The sequence below is a fragment of the Triturus cristatus genome, chromosome 3_1 (assembly GCF_964204655.1).
Source record: "Triturus cristatus chromosome 3_1, aTriCri1.1, whole genome shotgun sequence".
Lineage (NCBI taxonomy): Eukaryota > Metazoa > Chordata > Amphibia > Caudata > Salamandridae > Triturus > Triturus cristatus.
The window spans coordinates 704,128,561-704,147,733 of NC_140583.1; the positions used below are offsets into that span (position 1 = coordinate 704,128,561).

General features: G+C 45.0%; 2 protein-coding genes across 2 annotated transcripts in view; one reads left to right on the forward strand and one right to left on the reverse strand.

The window, feature by feature from the left end:
- LOC146860825 (uncharacterized) overlaps positions 1-8,606 on the reverse strand; it is a 102,735-nt gene extending 94,129 nt beyond the window's left edge. The window contains exon 1 of the mRNA XM_085646382.1: positions 8,561-8,606. Within this exon, the coding sequence (XP_085502508.1) occupies positions 8,561-8,597 (37 nt within the window). The 5' untranslated portion in view covers positions 8,598-8,606. The remainder of the gene's footprint in view (positions 1-8,560) is intronic.
- LOC146860824 (sperm-specific sodium:proton exchanger-like) overlaps positions 1-19,173 on the forward strand; it is a 4,630,975-nt gene that overhangs the window by 609,615 nt on the left and 4,002,187 nt on the right. The window lies entirely within an intron of this gene.

Here is a 19,173-nt window from a genome sequence, read left to right on the forward strand (position 1 = left end):
CATTAAGGATGGTAGTTCACAGATATTCTACTTGGACCAGGAGGCAAAACTAGCACTCTCTAAACTGCAACAGAATTCTAATAAGTAACATGAATAGACAGTATTAAGGTGACTTCAGTCTGGACTGCTTGGACACTTGGTATCTCTTATTTTTGAATCATGATAATCGAGATAATCAAAGGGCTATCTCTCTCTTTGTATCTTCTGGTTTTCTTTTTCTTTTTAACTATTTCTTTCTCTCATTAGTTTCTAACCTGCTTAAATCATAGTCAGGAAGCTCACGGAGGGCACTGCTTCTCTAAGCTGTCTTAGATCGACAGCAGGTTATTGGGGGTGATTCCTTTTCGAGAACACTGGCTGGGAGGGTAGGTTATTGTTTTTGTTTCAGGGCTGGTGTGGGGTGGGGTGGCGTCTGCCTATTAGTTGAATGATAGGTAGAATACTGAAATGCATTTGTATTGGGGGTGTAAAAAAGAGAGGGCACAGTTCGTACTTGAGGCGAATAAGGAGATAAATTACAATATTCAAATTTTTATTTGTAACAAACATATTTTTCTATTAATGATTGTGTTTAAGGTTTTTTTTTTACTTAAATCTTCCAAGGGACAATTGTTAGTCAAAGCAAAAGTTAGGTGGGAGCCCGATCTGGTATTTGTCTTATAATGGGGACAATTAGATGTATTCGTTGGAACGTAGCTGGGCTAAACTCTCCAACCAAATGACAATTGGTTAGAGAAGAACTTAAGATATATAAACCGCATCTGGTAATTCTGTCAGAGATACATCTAGCTTACAATGATAAAGCCCTATTCAAACATTTAGGGTTTGAAATGATGGAAGGGTTTGAAATGATAGAATGTACCTCACAGGGGGCAGCAATTCGAGGGGTAGCAATCCTTAAGGATAAGCGTTTAATCTGCAATATAATGGAAAAAAAGTTCTGAACCAGGTGGCAGATGGGTCATTATACCACTGGAAATCAACAATAAAAAATGAGTTCTCTGCGCATTGTACGGACCAAATTTGGATGATCCTACTCTTTTTAATAAATTAATGTTGGAGCTGCTAGATTGGCTGGGAGAAAGAATTATCATGGGGGATTTTAATTGCACTTTAAACTAGAACATTGACTCAACAAATCAGTTTGTGTCCCCGAGAATGTGTAGGGTCCGAAAATCAATTTATGAACTAGCGCGTCTCCATGGGTTGGTGGACTTATGGCAGACAGTGTATCCTACTGTGCCCGGATTCACATACTACTCTGGGCCTCATCGTCACTATTCCAGAATAGATTTAGTACTTGTTAGTAATAGTATTCTAGCCAACGCACAAATAGAGATCTGTCCATGGATAATATCTGATCATAATCCGCTTCTGACCTATTTTCAGCTCTAATTTGAGGTTAAGAGTAGTTGCCCTTTTTCATTTCCAAGGCACTTTCTACCTGGCCCCAAATGTATTACACATACCCAGGGTGCTCTTACTGAATTACTGCAAACTAATATGGAAACTGCCTCTCCTTTTATTATATGGGACGCAATGAAGGCTTACGTACGGTGCTCCACCCAACAATATATCTATCATTTAAATAAAAGCTGTCAAAGTAGTCTGAATGAAACCTGTGACATGTTAAAGAAGTCAGAACTAGAACACGCAGCAGAGGCCATGTCAAATGGAGCAAATAGTGATTTAATATACTCCTCTTCAATAAATGCACTGTCACTTTTGACACAGTAGCGCAGCTGCTTTCAGTAAATTTTGCTCTAGCCAATACGAGTCTGGGGATCAGGTCGGGAGGATATTAGCTTATCGGATCGCAGACAAAAAAGCTAAAACACGGATTGACTCAATCAGGGGTCGAGATGGGCAGATGTATGAATCCACTGAATCAATTTTAGAGCAATGTGTTCAATTTTATACGGAGCTTTACACATTACCTGAGGAATTGGACGAAACCGTAGTGGAGGAATACCTACAATTAGGGGAACCTCATTCCCTGAACCTGGAGGCAGTTGAGTATCTCCAGCAAGACATTACTGTGGAAGAAATCTCATCTGCTATAGCTGCATTGCCATCAGGCAAGGCTGCTGGGGATGACGCTCTACCATTGGAATTGTACAAATTATTTAAAAGCTCTATTCTCTCGCTACTTCATGCTGTAATTCATCTGATTGGGGAATGTATGGAAGCCCATAAGTCTTGGGATATGACCAATATCGTTTTGTTTCTCAAAAAAGGGGAGGCGGAGGATGATTGCTAGTCATACCGCCCAATATCTCTCATTATTGTGGATGCTAAAATCTTATCCAAAGTGTTGGCTAATCAATTGGCACCTTATATGCCTGGACTCGTTTCTGAACACCAACATGGGTTTATAACAAGTAGGGATACTCCCGCAAATGTTAACACAGTCATAACAGCTTTTGATATTGCTAACAAGACATCTCGCAATTTGGGGATGGTTTTGTTAGATGCTGAGAAAGCATTCGATCGGGTGGCATGGGACGCATTATGGAAGATATTGATTACTAACGGCTTACCGGGTCATTTTTTTTAAATGGATTTGTGCATTATACGTAAATCCATAGGTTAAACTTACGTATACTAATTTGCACTCTACTTCATTTTCGATACAGCGTGACACAAGGCAGGGATGTCCACTTTCGCCCCTGCAGTTTGCTTTATACATAGAGCCATTTATTATAGCATTAAATCGGAACACTTATATCATCCCATTCAGTAAAGGGAACTACCAACTTAAGGCTATCTCGTAGGTGGATGATATTGCGTTTTTTACATCTGATCCAGCAATAACATTGAATGCCATCCAGGAAGAGGCAAAAACATTTGGTCAATTTTCGGGATATATACTTAACTCACACAAAACCCAGATGTTGCACAATTTTAAATCATCAGCACCTATAACTGGAAGCTGCTCCATTGTAACTTATTTAGGAGTTCGGATCTCTGCTAGTATAGAGCAAATATGGAGACTCAATTATGAAACATTACTGCACTCCATCATAAAAAAACTTAAGAGCTGTAATAAACTTCCAATAACTATTATCGGCAGGACTAATATAATTAAAATGACAATTTTACCTAAGTTTCTTTATTTGTTTCGAGCTATTTCTATAAGGGTCCCCAATTATTTTTTTTCAAAAACTTCAGGGTGCAATCAGCAGTTTTATTTGGGGCTACAAGCAAGCACGTCGTGCTATACGCTCCCTTAAATTTCCCTATAAGTTTGGAGGTCGGCAACTTCCAGATTTTAAACTTTATTTTTGTGCAGCAATTGCTGGGCGTTTACAAAGCTTATTAATTGATAAACAGCCATATTTTGGTCTCGTACTAGCACTTGGCACAGATAGTCAAATGTTTCTGTACAGTATCAATGACCCTAACTACTATGAGAGAGTCCGTTTTAAGACTATTAGAGATATGGTCTGCAATGGCATGAAATCCTCGACTATTCTTCACTCACACTCAAAGATCTTGCACAGAATGGTCATCTTAACATATGGAACAATCCAATTCTCCCGAGCATAATTCACGATTTTACTGCTCGGAGCTCGGAAAGATATGGAATAGAAAGTTTGGGCCAGCTGTATGATCATAGTGGTTTTTCCACTTTTGCATCTCTGAATCCTCCTTTGGTCTACCACATCAGTCATTTTTTAAATACTTGCAAATTAGAGACTACTTTTTAAAGCAACAATTTAAAAATAAGACCCACGAGACTCCTGAGGCGGAAGCCGGGAGTGATTGAGACATTTCTTTTTTAAAATATCTTGTGTGTGATACTCTGTTTTTAAAATATTCACCTCTTGCACTCCGCAGTCCACGAATAGCGAGCTCATCGCTGCAACGCTTGTCACTCTCCCACCGCCATTCTTGAGGGCGAGGCGCGATTGAGAGACACGCCCACCTCAGGTGGCCACACCCCCGTGACGCCTCTTCTCTCCATTATAAATTATGTGCCTCGCCAGGAAGCGCAGCGGACGAGCGCAGCGGGCGCGCCGATGGCGCGCCGAAGGCGCGCCTAAGGTAAGCCCGTCTGCGCCCGTCCGCGCCAGTCCGAGCCCTGAGCCCATACCCCAGGCTGGTCATACTTGCCCTCGATTGAACTACTCACTAGATACTCTGTACCAGCTCAGGGAACCATTAAACACCAGATGTAATGGAACTATCATTCTGGAAACCGATCCTACTGGCTGCCCAAACTGCGACTACAGGTTGTCCCCATCCCCCCAACCCGAACCAGTATATATTGAGATGGCCCTGCTTAATTGTAGGTCACTCCCAAAGCACCGGACGGAAATTCACCTATTATTATCAGAGTCGGACTTAGACGTCCTGTTCTTAACAGAAACGTGGCTTTTCCCTAGCACGGATCCGGACATCAATCAAGCACTTCCTCCCGGATACCTCATTAAAACCCTAAATAGACCGAAGGGTATTGGAGGGGGTATTGCGATTATTTATCGTGACAATTTCACATGCCAGTTTAAAGATAGCCCCATTTTAGATAGTGAAAATGTTCTGTTCTCCCTTCACTTGCCGCCATCTACGACACTTTCTGGGGCCCTAATGTACCGCCCTCCGGGACAGGTAGGGTGTTTCATAGACTCACTCATGGACGCCATCTCTTCTTTTGCTTGTGTGACCCCAAACTTCACAATCCTCGGAGACTTAAATCTCCACTTCAATGATCAAGGCAACAAACTCGCCACTGACTTACAAGCCGATTTGGCTTCCCTTAATCTTCAACTACTCAACAATGAACCCACCCATACGAAAGGACGGCTACTGGACCCCATCTTTTCCAACCTTTCCAAACTCTCCGTACAAACCCCTCTGCCCCTTCCCTGGTCAGACCACTTTTTGGTCCCTTTTAAACTTCAACTTCCAGGTAAACCGTCTGACACCCCCCTTCCCCGAGTCCCTTCTCGTCCCTGGAAAAAATTGGACACAATCCTATGGGATCACGCTCTGACTTCCACTCTACCTATAGTATACCCTAACCCCTCGTCAGCTGAAATCCAACTTCATAACTGGAAAAATGACTCCCTCGACTCAGTCTTACCATTTAAAACTCTCCCATCCAGTAGGAAATCGTCCAAATTACCATGGTTCTCTGAAGAACTACGCGAAATAAGAAGGAAGGGCAAAAGGCTTGAACGCCAATGGAGAAAGAACTGGAACACAGCTGATAAAAACGATTATAGAACCCATATTAGGCTTTATAAAAACGCATTAAAAACCGCGCAGGCCTCCTACTTTGAGGAGCAAATAGCCTCAGCTGCTAATTCCGCGAAAGAGACCTACCGAATAGTGAAACTCCTCACCAAAATACAAGACCCTCCATCATCCCCAGACTTGGATGGGGCAAAATGTAATCAAATGGCAGATTTCTTTTCGGCAAAAATTGCTAAAATCCTGACCTCCCTTCCAGCTCCTTCTACCGCACAAACAGGCTTTGGTTCCTCTCCCCTTCAAGACACCCCGAGATTAACCTTTTTCTCCCAAATCTCCATTGAAACGTTTCTTAACGTTCTACAGAAAGTCAAAAGTGGTTCCCCATCAGACCCAGCCCCCATTAGTAAATTGAAGCTAGTTGCTCCCACTATTGCCCCCCTTTTTACCAATCTGATCAACGCCTCCCTTAAAACTGGTATAGTCCCGGCGAACTGGAAAAAAGCCACAGTCAAGGCTCTCATAAAAAAACCGCACTTAGATCCCACAGATCCTTCTAATTTTAGACCGATCTCATTGCTACCGGCTATGAGTAAAATAGCCGAACGAGTAGCAAACCAACAACTTTCGGATTTTTTAGAGACCAATCATCTTCTCCGCATGTCCCAGACAGGCTTTAGACCAGGACAAGGGACTGACACCGCATTGTTAGCCGTGGTCGAAGAAGCTAGGGGCATAATGGACGCAGGAGGATCAGTGGCAGTGATCCTCCTCGACCTGAGTGCCGCCTTCGACACGGTGGACCATGCAACCCTTGTCCAGCGCCTTGGTCTGATAGGAGTGGCGGATTCCGCTTTGGCCTGGATCTCATCCTTTCTCAAAGACAGGTCCTTTCAAGTTGTTGACGGGTATTCCGTCTCTAATGCTCAGTCTCTTAAGTGCGGTGTGCCTCAGGGATCCTCCCTGAGCCCCACACTTTTTAATGTCTACATGGCTCCCCTTGAGGATGTTGTCAAGCCATTTGGCATTAAATCAATAATGTATGCTGACGACACTCAGCTCGTCGTCTCCCTTAACCAACCAGACAACGCCTTGTCCAATCTGAGCAGTTGCCTGGAGAAGGTGCATCAATGGATGTGCGAATCCAGGTTAAAACTGAATGGGGAGAAATCTGAAATTCTCCTCTTGGGAACCTCCAACAAAATCCCCATATCCCTCCCTTGGCCACCATGCATGGGAACGCCACCAATTCCCAAATCCGAAGTCAAGAGCTTAGGGATATGGCTTGACCAGGATCTAAGTTTCAAAACTCAGGCGAGAAAAACGGCGGGAACCTGTTTCGGCCTGATAAAGATGGCTCGAAAGATTCTACATCTACTCCCGCTCCAGTCCAGGAAACTCCTGATGCAGGGGCTTGTGAACTCCAGATTGGACTATGGAAATGTCCTGTATCTGGGGGCCCCAGCCTCGGTTGTCCATAGACTTCAATGCGCACAGAATGCGGCGGCTAGAATCCTCACAGGAACCCCAGCGAGGAATTCGGCCAAACCAGCTCTCAGAAGCCTGCACTGGTTGCCAGTAAAGGAGAGGGTCAAATTTAAGACCCTGTGCATTACGCATAGAATGTTGCACAACGAAGGCCCTCCCATTCTTAGGACACTCGTGACTCAACAACATTCAAGTCGACAATTAAGATCTAACTCTCTTTCCCTCGCTAATGTCCCTAGAATTAGGAAGGCCAGAACAGGCGGTCGCCTGTTCTCCTATAATGCTCCTAGACTTTGGAACGCCCTTCCTCTCTCCCTGAGGCAAGAACATAACCACCTCAGGTTCAGGAAACGTCTAAAAACCCTACTTTTCCCTTGAGCTCGTCTTCCTGACCTTTCCTTCCCTCAGTACCGTGGTCTTTTTAGCGCCGGGATGCCCTAGGGTAGCTGCGCGCTCTAGAAAACCTAAAATCAAATCAAATCAAACTTCGACCTCATCATGAATTACTAACATACTTACTAAATCCTTCATTTAAAACTAGAATTAGTACAATATACTTACAACTCTGCCACCTAAGAAGCGCTGATATCGGATATCTAGCTAGTAAATGGAGTCGGACACTTTGTATACCTACGGAAAAATCTGAGATAGTGTTGGCTCTGGGTACGCTAAATAAATCTACTCATTCTATTAATTTAAAGTTGCAACAATTTCGTACTCTCTGTATGTTATATTACACTCCAGAGAGAATCAGTAAATGGCAACAATCATTACAGGGATCTAGTGGTGCCGACGGGGATAGAACATGCTGTCCCAAATGCAGCCAAAGGGCAGCAGATATTCTCCATATGTTCTATGCTTGCTCTAAGTTATCAGACTTTTGGGATAAAGTTATCAGATATGCCGGTCAACTTTTAGGACTTAATTTATCCTTCACTTTTGAAGAGATCATGTTGGGGTTTAAGGCGTGTGATAATTTTGGTACTAGCAGCTTTGTATCTATTGTATTAGTCGTTACCCGTCTTTGCATTGCGAGAGTATGGATCTCGCCTAACCCTCCTGCTTTTTTTGAATGGTTGGCTCTCTTGAAAGACATTTATGAAAGGGAACGAGGTATAGCTAAAACTAGAACTGTAAGCGCAATGCAAAGGTTCCACCGCATATGGGCATGCATTGAGTGAACTATGGTGCTCCTTGTATACAGATATATGCACAGATATTCTTGTTTATATTGTCGAACATGATTATTTGCTAATATATGTACACATTTTTCTTTCTTGGAATGCTTTTGTACCCTCTGTTGGAAAAAATAAATAAATAAAAAAATGAGTTAATACAAAATAGAAAAAAAGGAACCCTCTGATAAAGCACACACATTAGTCAAGTGAGCATTCATCATCCTATATCAGTACATGAATGTATGGTAATTATATGACAGGTTTAACTTTTTCATGCTGGATTTTATTACTTCCAGTATGTTTATGTCGGTTTAGAAATATCATGCAACAGTCTTTTAACACCTCCCGTTCACTCTTTAGTACATTCAATACGTGTTGTACCTGTCCTGATTGTGTCAGAGAATCGTGTGATGTTCTTTCTGCTGCTGCCAACTGCCCTTCACTTATTATTTGTATTAGAAAAGGTTGCACTAAGACTGTCCATGTTGTACCATTATTATGTTGCGGAGCTCTGTATAAAATGTTCTACTCCACATCGGGAAAAAAAATACGCATTGTCGATTCTTGTTTTGATACATAATGTGAATGAAAGGGTGAACTCTCTCAAGATATGTAAGGTGAGTTTACTTTTGGTTTTATATGTTAAACAAGCAGTTTTTTAAATGGGTTATATGACTTTGCAAAATTTTAAAACATACCTGACACGTTGCTACACATCATGTATAACACCTCCATAGCTGTCAAGTTTCCTATGCCCATGTGTGATGTGCTCCTCCAGTCCAGGTTTTTTTCTTTGAAGCACATCATTTTTAGGTATCGCCTAGGCAGCTCGCATGCACTGTCTCTCCTAGACATTTAGTAATGTAGATTGGTGGTGAAACCGCCTATTACAGAGTAATTTCTCGCCGCTTGCCATTTGTGGAATTTGGCATTTTTTTTGTTAGCGGGCTTCTTATTGGTTCTCGATCTGATATGCAATTTCCGTTTTTACCGGAAGCAGCACTGCCTCACTACAGTCTCATTATGCTTACACAGAGTAATTGTTATTTTATTAAATAGTGCGCGTTAACATGCGCACGCTACTTACGTAGATGGAGTCGCGCTGTTTATCACTTTCTTCTAAACATAATGAGCACAGAGCTCGTCACCAGTGCCCTTCGATTCACTGCACCGTTTGTTTAAGTTCATTGCAAATGCATGTTCTGCCTTTTTAAGTGATGTTGGCAAGGGATGGGGAAAAAAAGACCAAGTCGACAGCTCTGTTAATTGAGCCATATCCCTTACTCAAGTTACCATTGTTGCAGTGAAGGGCGCATGTTCCATTCACCGTCCCCTTGCCCCCACCTTTGTTTTTCAGCTCATCGGATTCACGAGGATTTATGAAGCCCGTCACACAGCGGCGCTTCACTCTGACAGCACCGCCTGGCACCAGATGGGCTTTTGATGCAGCAGACGTGAGATCTTTAATCCATTACTGGACGGAAAGCATACACACCGGACAGTTGACCTAAATATTAATGTAGAAGCAGAAGCATATTATTTGGCAAGAAAGAACAGGCGCATCTAATGGACACATCTCACCTCTGTCTTTATGCTAAAACTACAGGGTCCGGAATGCAATGGGAGGCATCACAGGCGGGGCCCACAGCACTGGTCTGTGGGGGCTGATGCATGGGTTCACAGGCAGAGGAAAGCAAGGGCTGCTTTCACCTGAGTGCAGGGGAGGTACTGGAAGTGACCCCCCAGAGGTGAAAACTCCTATTGTTTTTCATTACAACTGAGGGGTCTCCTGCCCTTGAATAAATCTTTCACACCCTGCTCTGTAAATTGTTGTATGTGTCTGTTGTATGTAGGGCCAACTCGCCCCGAAGTGCTTTACACGATTACCGGTCACATTACATAAGGGCACATTCATTTTCAGTCATGGCGGCATTAAGTCATGTGCCCAGAAACACAGGCTGTAGTGCGGACGCCGAGACTCTGATCTGACGCTCCAAAGTCTCCCGCTCTGGCAGGGCACCAAATGGGTTTTGATGAAGCAGACGTGAGATCTTTAAACCATTACTAGACGGAAAGCATACGCGCCGGACAGCTGACCTAAATATTAATCTAGAAACCGAAGCATATCATTTGACAAGAAAGAACAGGCACGCAACATCATCATCCTTCTCCTTTTATGTTTCGCATCCACACGTTCTAAAAGAAACGTCAGTCTGCCTTGATAGTGATTGTCTCTATGGCTCTCTAGCTCGGAGAAATACAGTCTCCATTGTTCCTGTTTCATGTAGCCTTGAACAGTATTTTAAGTCATGAATGATTTCAGAAAAATATATATCTCTCCACTGATTTTCTTATGCAGGAACCGCCTAAAAGCATATCGCAATTTATCTTAATGTAACTTGGCAGCTAATAAGATGCTGTATAAAAGTGAAACACAGCATTGGCAAGGCAATAGGACTGGCTTCAGTCCATGCATCCACTCATCCTTCCGTCAACACACCCGACCATTTGTCATCTATTCATTTTGTCGCTCAAATTGCAGTCCTGCATCTATTCATCCACTCCTTTCTAGAATTCGCACACTCGCCAATCTACAACACCACAAATTTACTAATCAAAATAAAAAGACTCGGGGTGTGGCCTGACAGGATGGCCAGTTAGATGTGCCCAGGGCCGGACTGGTACCCACAACCGGCCCTGGCAAAGTGCTCGGCCGGCCCCCCCTCCCCACTAGGGGGGGGAGGTGCCGCCGAGCTCTTTGCCAGGGCCGGTTTTCGGCCGATTTTGTTACAGGGCCGGTTTTGCAGCAAAAACGGCCCTTCAACAAAAACGGTCCCCAGGGGGCCAAAAACGCCCCCCACCTGTGCGGCGCACGGGGGATTGCCCGGTGCCGCTACGGCCAGTCAAGCCCTGGATGTGCCCCGCATATGGAAACCAAATCCTGATGAATCCCGCTGTACTCAACGGTCCCTAGTGGACTGAAATTGAATAAGCAGAGATCCTGGCTGGGCTCTAAGGGGCATATGCATCAACATCAAGAAAAGCGATTCCTTATTAGCGAAAACTAAGGATGCGTTATTAAGGAATCGCTTTTGTGAATGCATCAACAGATTCGGTAAATAATAGCGATTCCCTAAAAATCGCTATTTTTACCGAATTATCAATAGCGGGGCATGCAAACACCGAGGAGCTACTAGCGATTTTGGAATACCGAAATAGCTATTAGCGATTTCGGTAATACCGAATTAGCTAATAGCGAATTCGGTAATAGCGAAATCGGCAAAGATCGGGTCGCTCCGGGAACGTGTTTATGACATCACCAACCAGGAAATACTGCTGCCCCACCCTCATTGCCTCGACAGAGGAGCAAACAGGAGCTGGGACTGGAGACTGGCTGTGCAGATTGAAGCAACACCAACTGAACTACCCTCATACACTACCCAGATGGAGAAGGAAGCACCATCCAGCGCTGAGGCTGCACGCAAGCACAAACGCAAGTTTTCTGACCGGGAGCTGGAGTACCTGATAGAGGGAGTCAGCAGCAAGCACGATCGCCTTTTTGGTAAGCTGTCCCTCAAGGTGCCAGAGCCCGAGAAGCGGCGCATATGGCAGCGCATCCGGGAGAGGGTAAATGCTGTTGGTGTGATGCCCCGCAGCATTGACGACCTTAAAAAAAGATGGTACGACCTGAGGAAGCGGGCTAAGGAGAGGATTGCGGAGAGGCTCCGGGAGGCATCCAGAACGGGAGGCGGCCCTTCAACAGTTCAAGCCAACACTGCCCTGGAGGAGCTGGTGGAAGGGACGATCGAGCATGAAGCCGTCGTGGGAGGAACCCAGATGGATACCTCCGGCGCAGCCACAAGTGCCCAAGGTAAGATGCATGCCTGTGCCCATACCCAGCATAGCGTAAATCCATTCCCATGCCCCCAGCAGGATCACAGTGTGCATGCAGCTTTGGCCCACACACCTTTTCTCTTAACACTAGTGCATCATGGGAGTTGTAGTCTAGTCAGCCCAGTGTGCATGTACAGGATGAAATACATTTACAAATCACCACATCAGTTGAACATGGATAGAGACTGTTTATTTAGTGGATCACAGAGGGACTTGTATGTTTACAACACTACGTAGGTGTAACTATCCCACTAACCATGCCCTGTTTCACACACAGATGCATCTCCTGGGGAATCGGACGACAGTGAGCGGCTGATTATTTCGGAGACTCCAGCGGATTCCGTCATGGACACAGCGCAGGATGCGCATACATCACCTCCACCTGCAACCCCACCACCACCACCACCAGCACCAGCACCAGCTACACCAGCTCCACCTACAACATCCACTAAAGCGCAGAGGCGCAGGTCCCAAGTCCCGGCCCTGCAGGTGATGGGAACACCCTCTACATCATCGGGACAAAGTCTGCGCAGCATCACACCGCCTGCTGCACCACCTGCAAGTTCCAGACTCCCACAGCGGCGCAGGTCTCGCCGAAGTTCACTCTCCTCAGGCGACGTTGATATCACCCAAAATGCTGCAATCGAGGAAAGGATGCTGCGTGTCCAGCGCCTGCAGGGACGACACATGGCGACAATCAGCACAAACATCACGCGCCTTGCAAGGGAAATGCGTGCCATGACTGCGGCGGTGAGGGACATGAGCACTGTGGTGGCAGAGGGCAATGGGCACCTGAGGGAGGACATCCATAAGCTCACCCGTGCCATGAGGGAAGGCCATGAGTGCGATAGGAGGAGGCACCATCAGAACTTGGTGCGGTCCGCGGCCTCTACAAAGGCCATCACAAGGATGAGCAATAGCACCGCAGTGTTGGCACGCCGCTCGGTGTCCTTGCAGGTGGACCTGAAGAATACAGGCCCCAGCTAGGCCCGCAGAATACAAGGGTTCGCTCTCCTGAAACAAAAGCTAGAAGGAAGTTGGCACGGAAACTGCAAATACAAAGACAGAGTTTATTAACCCTTAAGGGTGGTCCTACAACCTATACAACACTCTTCAGTATTGCATAAGGAACTTGCGTACATGGTCCCCTTTTATACACAACAGAGGGGCTCATAAGTGGGTGGATACAACATGAGGCAAAGTTCATTACCTTTTATGGACATTTTCGATACAGAATCAATATGTGGGCGGAGTTGACACATTCCTGAGCCCGCGAAAACATGGTCAAACAAGGACTAACTGATAACAGATGTGGTCAAGTCTGGGCATGCGCCAGACGGACAAAGGGGCTATTTATAGACTGTTACTAGGCAGATTACAAGAGCAACTAACGAAAAGGAAGGACTCTTCTCGTGCAAAGCATGTGGAGACATGACAATACAAGATGGAGTCCAGTCATTAGTCAACATAAGACAAGAAACATGTTCTAAGGAGGGAGAATTCATGTCTTTAGTGAATGCTTAATCATATCGCTGTTTTAGTTTTCAACAGACGACCCTTTCAGCATTTACTGAAGACATTCGGCTTATTAGGATAATCATCATATATGTCAATTTTCATCATCTCTTCCACTTCTTTGGTTAAATGTTTCTGATAGGTGACATTGGCAATAGCTTTCTTATCAGGAATACAGAATGACACACATAGAGAACAGAGTAAAGGACCACACTGAGCACAGATGCAACAGGAAAACAGAACTGCTACAATAATACAGCGACCAGTTAAAACCTTCCATCCCCACGTAGTGATCAATGCCCAGAACCATCCAGAAAAAGTCCAAGTGCCATTTTCTGTATGAATCTCAGCTGCGATTTTATGCAATTTATTAATAGCGTTATAAACTGATGGCGTATGGTCAGGAATGAACACACAACAACTACTTCCGATAATTTACATGCTCCACCTCGGTCAGCTAACATAACATCTAAGACCATACGATTCTGTAATGCAACAATTCTAGTAATTTGTAATTCTTCCGTAAGATTCCCAAGAGCAGCAGCGGTCTGATTCGTCACAGCCTCTACAACTCTCGTTAACCTTCGAACCTTCCTACTATTTAGGGCAGCTCCAGCAAAGAAAAACAATCCCAAGTTAAAATCAATATATTGCTGTAGGCTAGTATCAATTTGATCAACATCATCAATGGATAGAGTACGTTTATACCTATTTACAGTCACATTATTCAACAACTTCAAATCTTTATGATAGGATGCAGGTGCTAGGAATACAGGAGGTAATAAGAACGCTACATAACACACTCCGGACCACCCAGCTGGTAGACAATAATAACCCTTATTCCCACATACAAAGTATGTATTATGGGAGGCCAAGAAAGTACTATTATTTAATCCATCGATATTCAGAACAATAATACAATCGCTAACACCAACAGGAATATAACCCACACTCTGGACGCACAGGTCCGCTTGAGCTTGTGCCACTTGAATCACGAATTGTTCATTGCCAGCAGTGTCTCTGGTGTTCGTGAAGATGTAGGGGATCGATTCATTGTCTGGTCGATATTCTTCCCATTCCCATATTGTCCCATTCGCTTGTGGATAGCCATCTTTATCTTGATGACATTCCCTATTAAGTCTGAAAAGTAATCGTCCCACTGTGGGTTTCCGTGTGGCGAAAAGCAAAGTGTACCATGCTCTACAAGAGCCATTATGAGAGAAAAGAAGAGGTATGAACGGTGTTCCTCCTTTCTTCTGATGAGCTGGCATCATACCACATATCCAACAGTTCGTAGCATTTGTAGCAACATGGGTATGATGCAACATCTGGATAAAAGTGTTATTCAAATAAGACTGACGATGCTTCAATTCTTGATACGGAAGGGTATAAAAGTAGTGCTCCTCGGGCACTGGAGTGGTCAAAACAAGCAACTCGCGGGCAGGAGTCACATCCTCAACAAACCATGTGGTTATACCAACAATAGCCACAATGATAATAAAGCTTGTCGCACAAAGAATCTTCTTTTTCTCCATCTTGTAATAAGAAGTTAATATCTTCCTGAAACTAAAAGGTTGTCAGAACTCTTCCCCTTAGGCAGCCGTTGATTTCTTCACCAGCGGGCCAAGACGGGTGTCACTACACTAATGCAGGGCTGATTCCCCCCCCCCCTTGCTTCATTGGCTCTCCGTTTCACTAACCTAAGGGCCGTTCTGACAACGTCTTTGGATACAACAATCACTTCCTTGGTCTGAGGTGATATCTTCTTCCTCCAGGAATCGCTTGGTCCGGGAAGAGCTCCTCAGTGTCGTTCGGTTTCACAGCACGGCCTTTCTCTGCAGTCAGGATTTCTCGATGGTCGGTCAACACAGCAGGCTCCACCAATCCAAGCGGCACTTTACGACAGTGCAAAGAGTGGATCCAGTTCTTCCGATTGGAAACTCGCACAGCTGTCCTAGTTGCAAGCAAGACTTGCTCAGGACCAACCCATCTCGGCTCCAGACTATTCGTCCTTTCGAACACCTTGATCATAACGTGATCTCCAGGTCGGAGATTATGACCTTCACCCGTGGACCGATCAGGGAGCGCTTCTCGAACCTGTTGATGAATAGAAACCAAATTATCCGTTAACTGTGCCAGATAATCATTCATCATTACACAAGGTACATCATACACTGACTTCGGTTTTGGTGGACCCCAAATATTCATTGGGCGTCCGAACACGATCTCGTAAGGTGTGAGACCGGTCCGAGAATGCGGTATCGATCTAATTGACAATAATGCCAGTGGTAAAGCATCTGGCCAAGTCAAAGAATTCGAAGCTTGGATCTTAGCGATCTTAAGCTTCAAAGTACCGTTATATTTCTCAACCAATCCCGCAGACTGAGGGTGAAACACTGCATGAAATTTCTGGGTAATGCCTAGCCCTTTCAGGACATACTTGATAACGTCTGCTATAAAATGAGGTCCGTTATCACTCCACAACAATCTGCAAACACCATATCGAGGGAAGAATTCCTTCAATAGCATCTTGGCTGTAGTCATTGCAGTATTGTCTTTCGTAGGGTATGCCTCAACCCATTTACTGAAGGCACAAACCACTACTAAAACATACTTCAGATTGTTACAGTGTTCAAGCTGAATGTAATCCATCTGCAAAATCTCAAAGGGTGCAGTAGGTGTCGCAAATCCTCCTGCTGGAGTTCGTGTACCCTTTCCTGGGTTGTACCTCAGGCAAATCATGCAGGTCTGCACTACCCTCTTTGCCGTACTAGCGATCTCCGGATGCTCCCAAACTCGTGTGAGTAATTTAACAATTGCGGAAGCTCCGACATGCGCTAGTCCATGTGCCATCTGAACCATAGGTTGTACGAAGGCTGTGGGTAACTTCCATTTATCCATCTGCTTACTTCTCCAACACCCTTCATCATCTAATTCTCCATCATTGGACCATTGCTCCCGTTCCTTATCGGAAGCGGTCCTCTGTATCTCCAGCACTTCTCTCCTAGCATCGTGCCATCTTTCTGCCTGTGACTTCACAACATACATTGCAGTAGCGCCAGGCTGCATTGCAGTCTCTCGTGCCACCCGGTCTGCTAAAGCATTCCCTTCTCCAACTTTATCAACCACCTTTTTATGGGCACTACATTTAACTATAGCAATCTTCTTTGGATATGTTAATGCAGTCAAAAGGTTGTGAACTAACTCCCCATACATTATCTGTGTTCCATGTGACGTTAGAAACCCTCTCTCCTTCCAGAGTAGGCCGAAATCGTACGCTACTCCGAAGGCATAGCGACTATCTGTATAAACATTCACACACAATCCTGTACTGAGCTCACATGCTCGTGTTAATGCTATCAGTTCCGCTGCTTGAGCTGATTTCTGCGGTATGCGTGCAGTCTCCACTATTGTTTGTAATGTGGTAATTGCATACGCTGCTGAAGTCGTACCATCTGGTAGCTTCAGGCATGATCCGTCCACCCACAGTTCTCCATCTACATCTGTAAAGGGCGTATCCTGGAGATCAATACGACCCTTTGTCTGTTCCTCAGTCACAAGAATACTGTCATGTGCTTTTCGTGCTTCAGACTGAGTTTCCGGGAACGGCAACAATGTAGCTGGATTTAACGTTGCACATCTCTTTAACGTAATATGAGGAGCCAAAAGCGTCAACTCATATCCTGTTAAACGAGCACTGGTCAAATGCTGCGTCTTTGTCTGATTAAGCAGGGCATCAACAGCGTGAGGAACTAATACCAACAGTTTGTGGGATAACACAATTCCCTCGCTTTGGCGTATTGACACAGCTGTCGCCGCAACCGAGCGAAAACACCCTGGTAATGCTCGGGCAACAGGATCAAGTACAGCCGAAAAATATGCACAAGGGCGCTGCTTGTCGCCGTGCATCTGCACTAAAACTGATAATGCACATCCATCTTTCTCATGCACATACAGTGAAAAGGGCTTCGTATAATCAGGGGTACCTAACACTGGTGCTGAACAAAGGGCTTGTCGTAATTGCTGAATAGCAATTTCACACTCATTTGACCAGGGAAGAGGAATCGGTGTGTCTTTTGTCAAAAGTGCTAACAATGGCTTAGCTATGTGTGAAAACCCCAATATCCATTGCCTACAGAAAGAAGCAAGACCCAAAAATGCACGCACATCCTTCTGTGTGGAAGGTACTAGCATGTCCAAAATTGCTTGAATACGATCTGGTGTGAGTGCACGCCCCTCCTTAGACAAAAGGTGACCCAAATAAGTCACCTTTGGCCTACAAAATTGCAATTTCTTCCTCGACACTTTATGATGGTGGGATGCCAAAAAGGAAAGCAAAGATAACGTACACTTCTCACACAGCTCAGGAGTGTCGGCCGCCAACAAGATGTCATCGACATATTGTATAAGGGCAACACCCTCAGGCAGAACAAAGGAATCCAATTGCCTTTTCAACGCTTGACTGTAAATACTAGGGCTCTCTGTATAACCCCGAGGGACTCTACAAAATCTATAAGACCTATTATTCAAAGTAAAGCCGAAAAGGTATCGGCTATCGGGGTGAATAGGAATCGAAAAGAAAGCATTTTTCAAATCAATAACTGAAAACGTGGTCGCCGTTGGCGGGACCAAAGTAAGTAACGTCGTGATATCAGAAACCACTGGATGTTGGGGTATCACTATCTTATTCACTTCCCTTAAGTCAATGATAAAACGATAAACCCTGGTATTGGTATCTTTCTTCAAAATGGGTAAAATAGGACTGTTGCAGACATTATAGGGAACTTCCTCCACTACTCCCACCTTAATCAAATCCTGCACAATCTGTATGAGTGCCTCCTCCCCCTCCTGGGAAATACGATACTGAGGGAGGCGTGGTAACCCCGCACCCTCCTGGACACTAATGTGGACAGGCGGAATCACCATCTGTCCCACATCAGTATCCGAAGTGGCCCACAAAGAATGAGGGAGGGAAGCTAATGCAATATCCTCCGCAATCACACACATCCGTTCTGTCATTGGGTGATTATCGTTTAATATCACACGTACTCCAGTAGGGGAGCAGCGGATCGTAGCTCTGAAGTGCTTAAGCATATCAAGACCCATAATGTTGTCGGGCGTGTTCGGAGCAAGCAAAAACGGACAGGGTGCAGAAAAGTGGTCAACATGGAATGCAAGGGGTCGGGAAAGAAGGCTTCGAGAGAGTGTACCATCAAACCCTACCGATGTAACCATTAAGCCAGATGGGGGAGCCCTCGGAACCAATTGTTTGGACAGCGCACTACGAGTAGCTCCTGTATCAACTAGGAACCGATCAGTAGAACCCAAAACATTTGCTGAAACATAAGGACCCTTCTGATCAACCGGTACTTCAACTGATTCCAACCCCCATCCGACGCAATCCTATGCATGCTGCGAATCATGGTACCCAGGGCGGTCATTCCCAGACATCTGATACTGATGTTGCCGATCAAACACATTAGGTCTATCTCGTTGCTGCACGTTAGGCTCAAAGCGAGCACGATCATTGGAATTCCCTCTGAAATTCGAAAAGCCCCCTCTACCTCTCGGTGGTCCCTGAACACGTCCCTGACGAGAGGCATATAATACTGGACAATCTCTAGCCCAATGACCCGACTGTTTACAATACGCACATTGATTTCTATTAACATCTGACCGACCGGAAGGGGGACCATAGAATCCTCCTCTACCTCTTTCGACACCCCGACGAGGCGGACCATATATTTGTGCTAACATCACCTTAGTTTTCAAATCTTTCGATTTCTTCTCCTCATTCCCCTTCGCTTCTTGTTCCTGACGCTCATAATACTGAGCCATAGTCAGGAGGGATGCCGGAGACAAGGTGGACCAACAACTTTCACTCGCTTTCAAGAAACGTTCA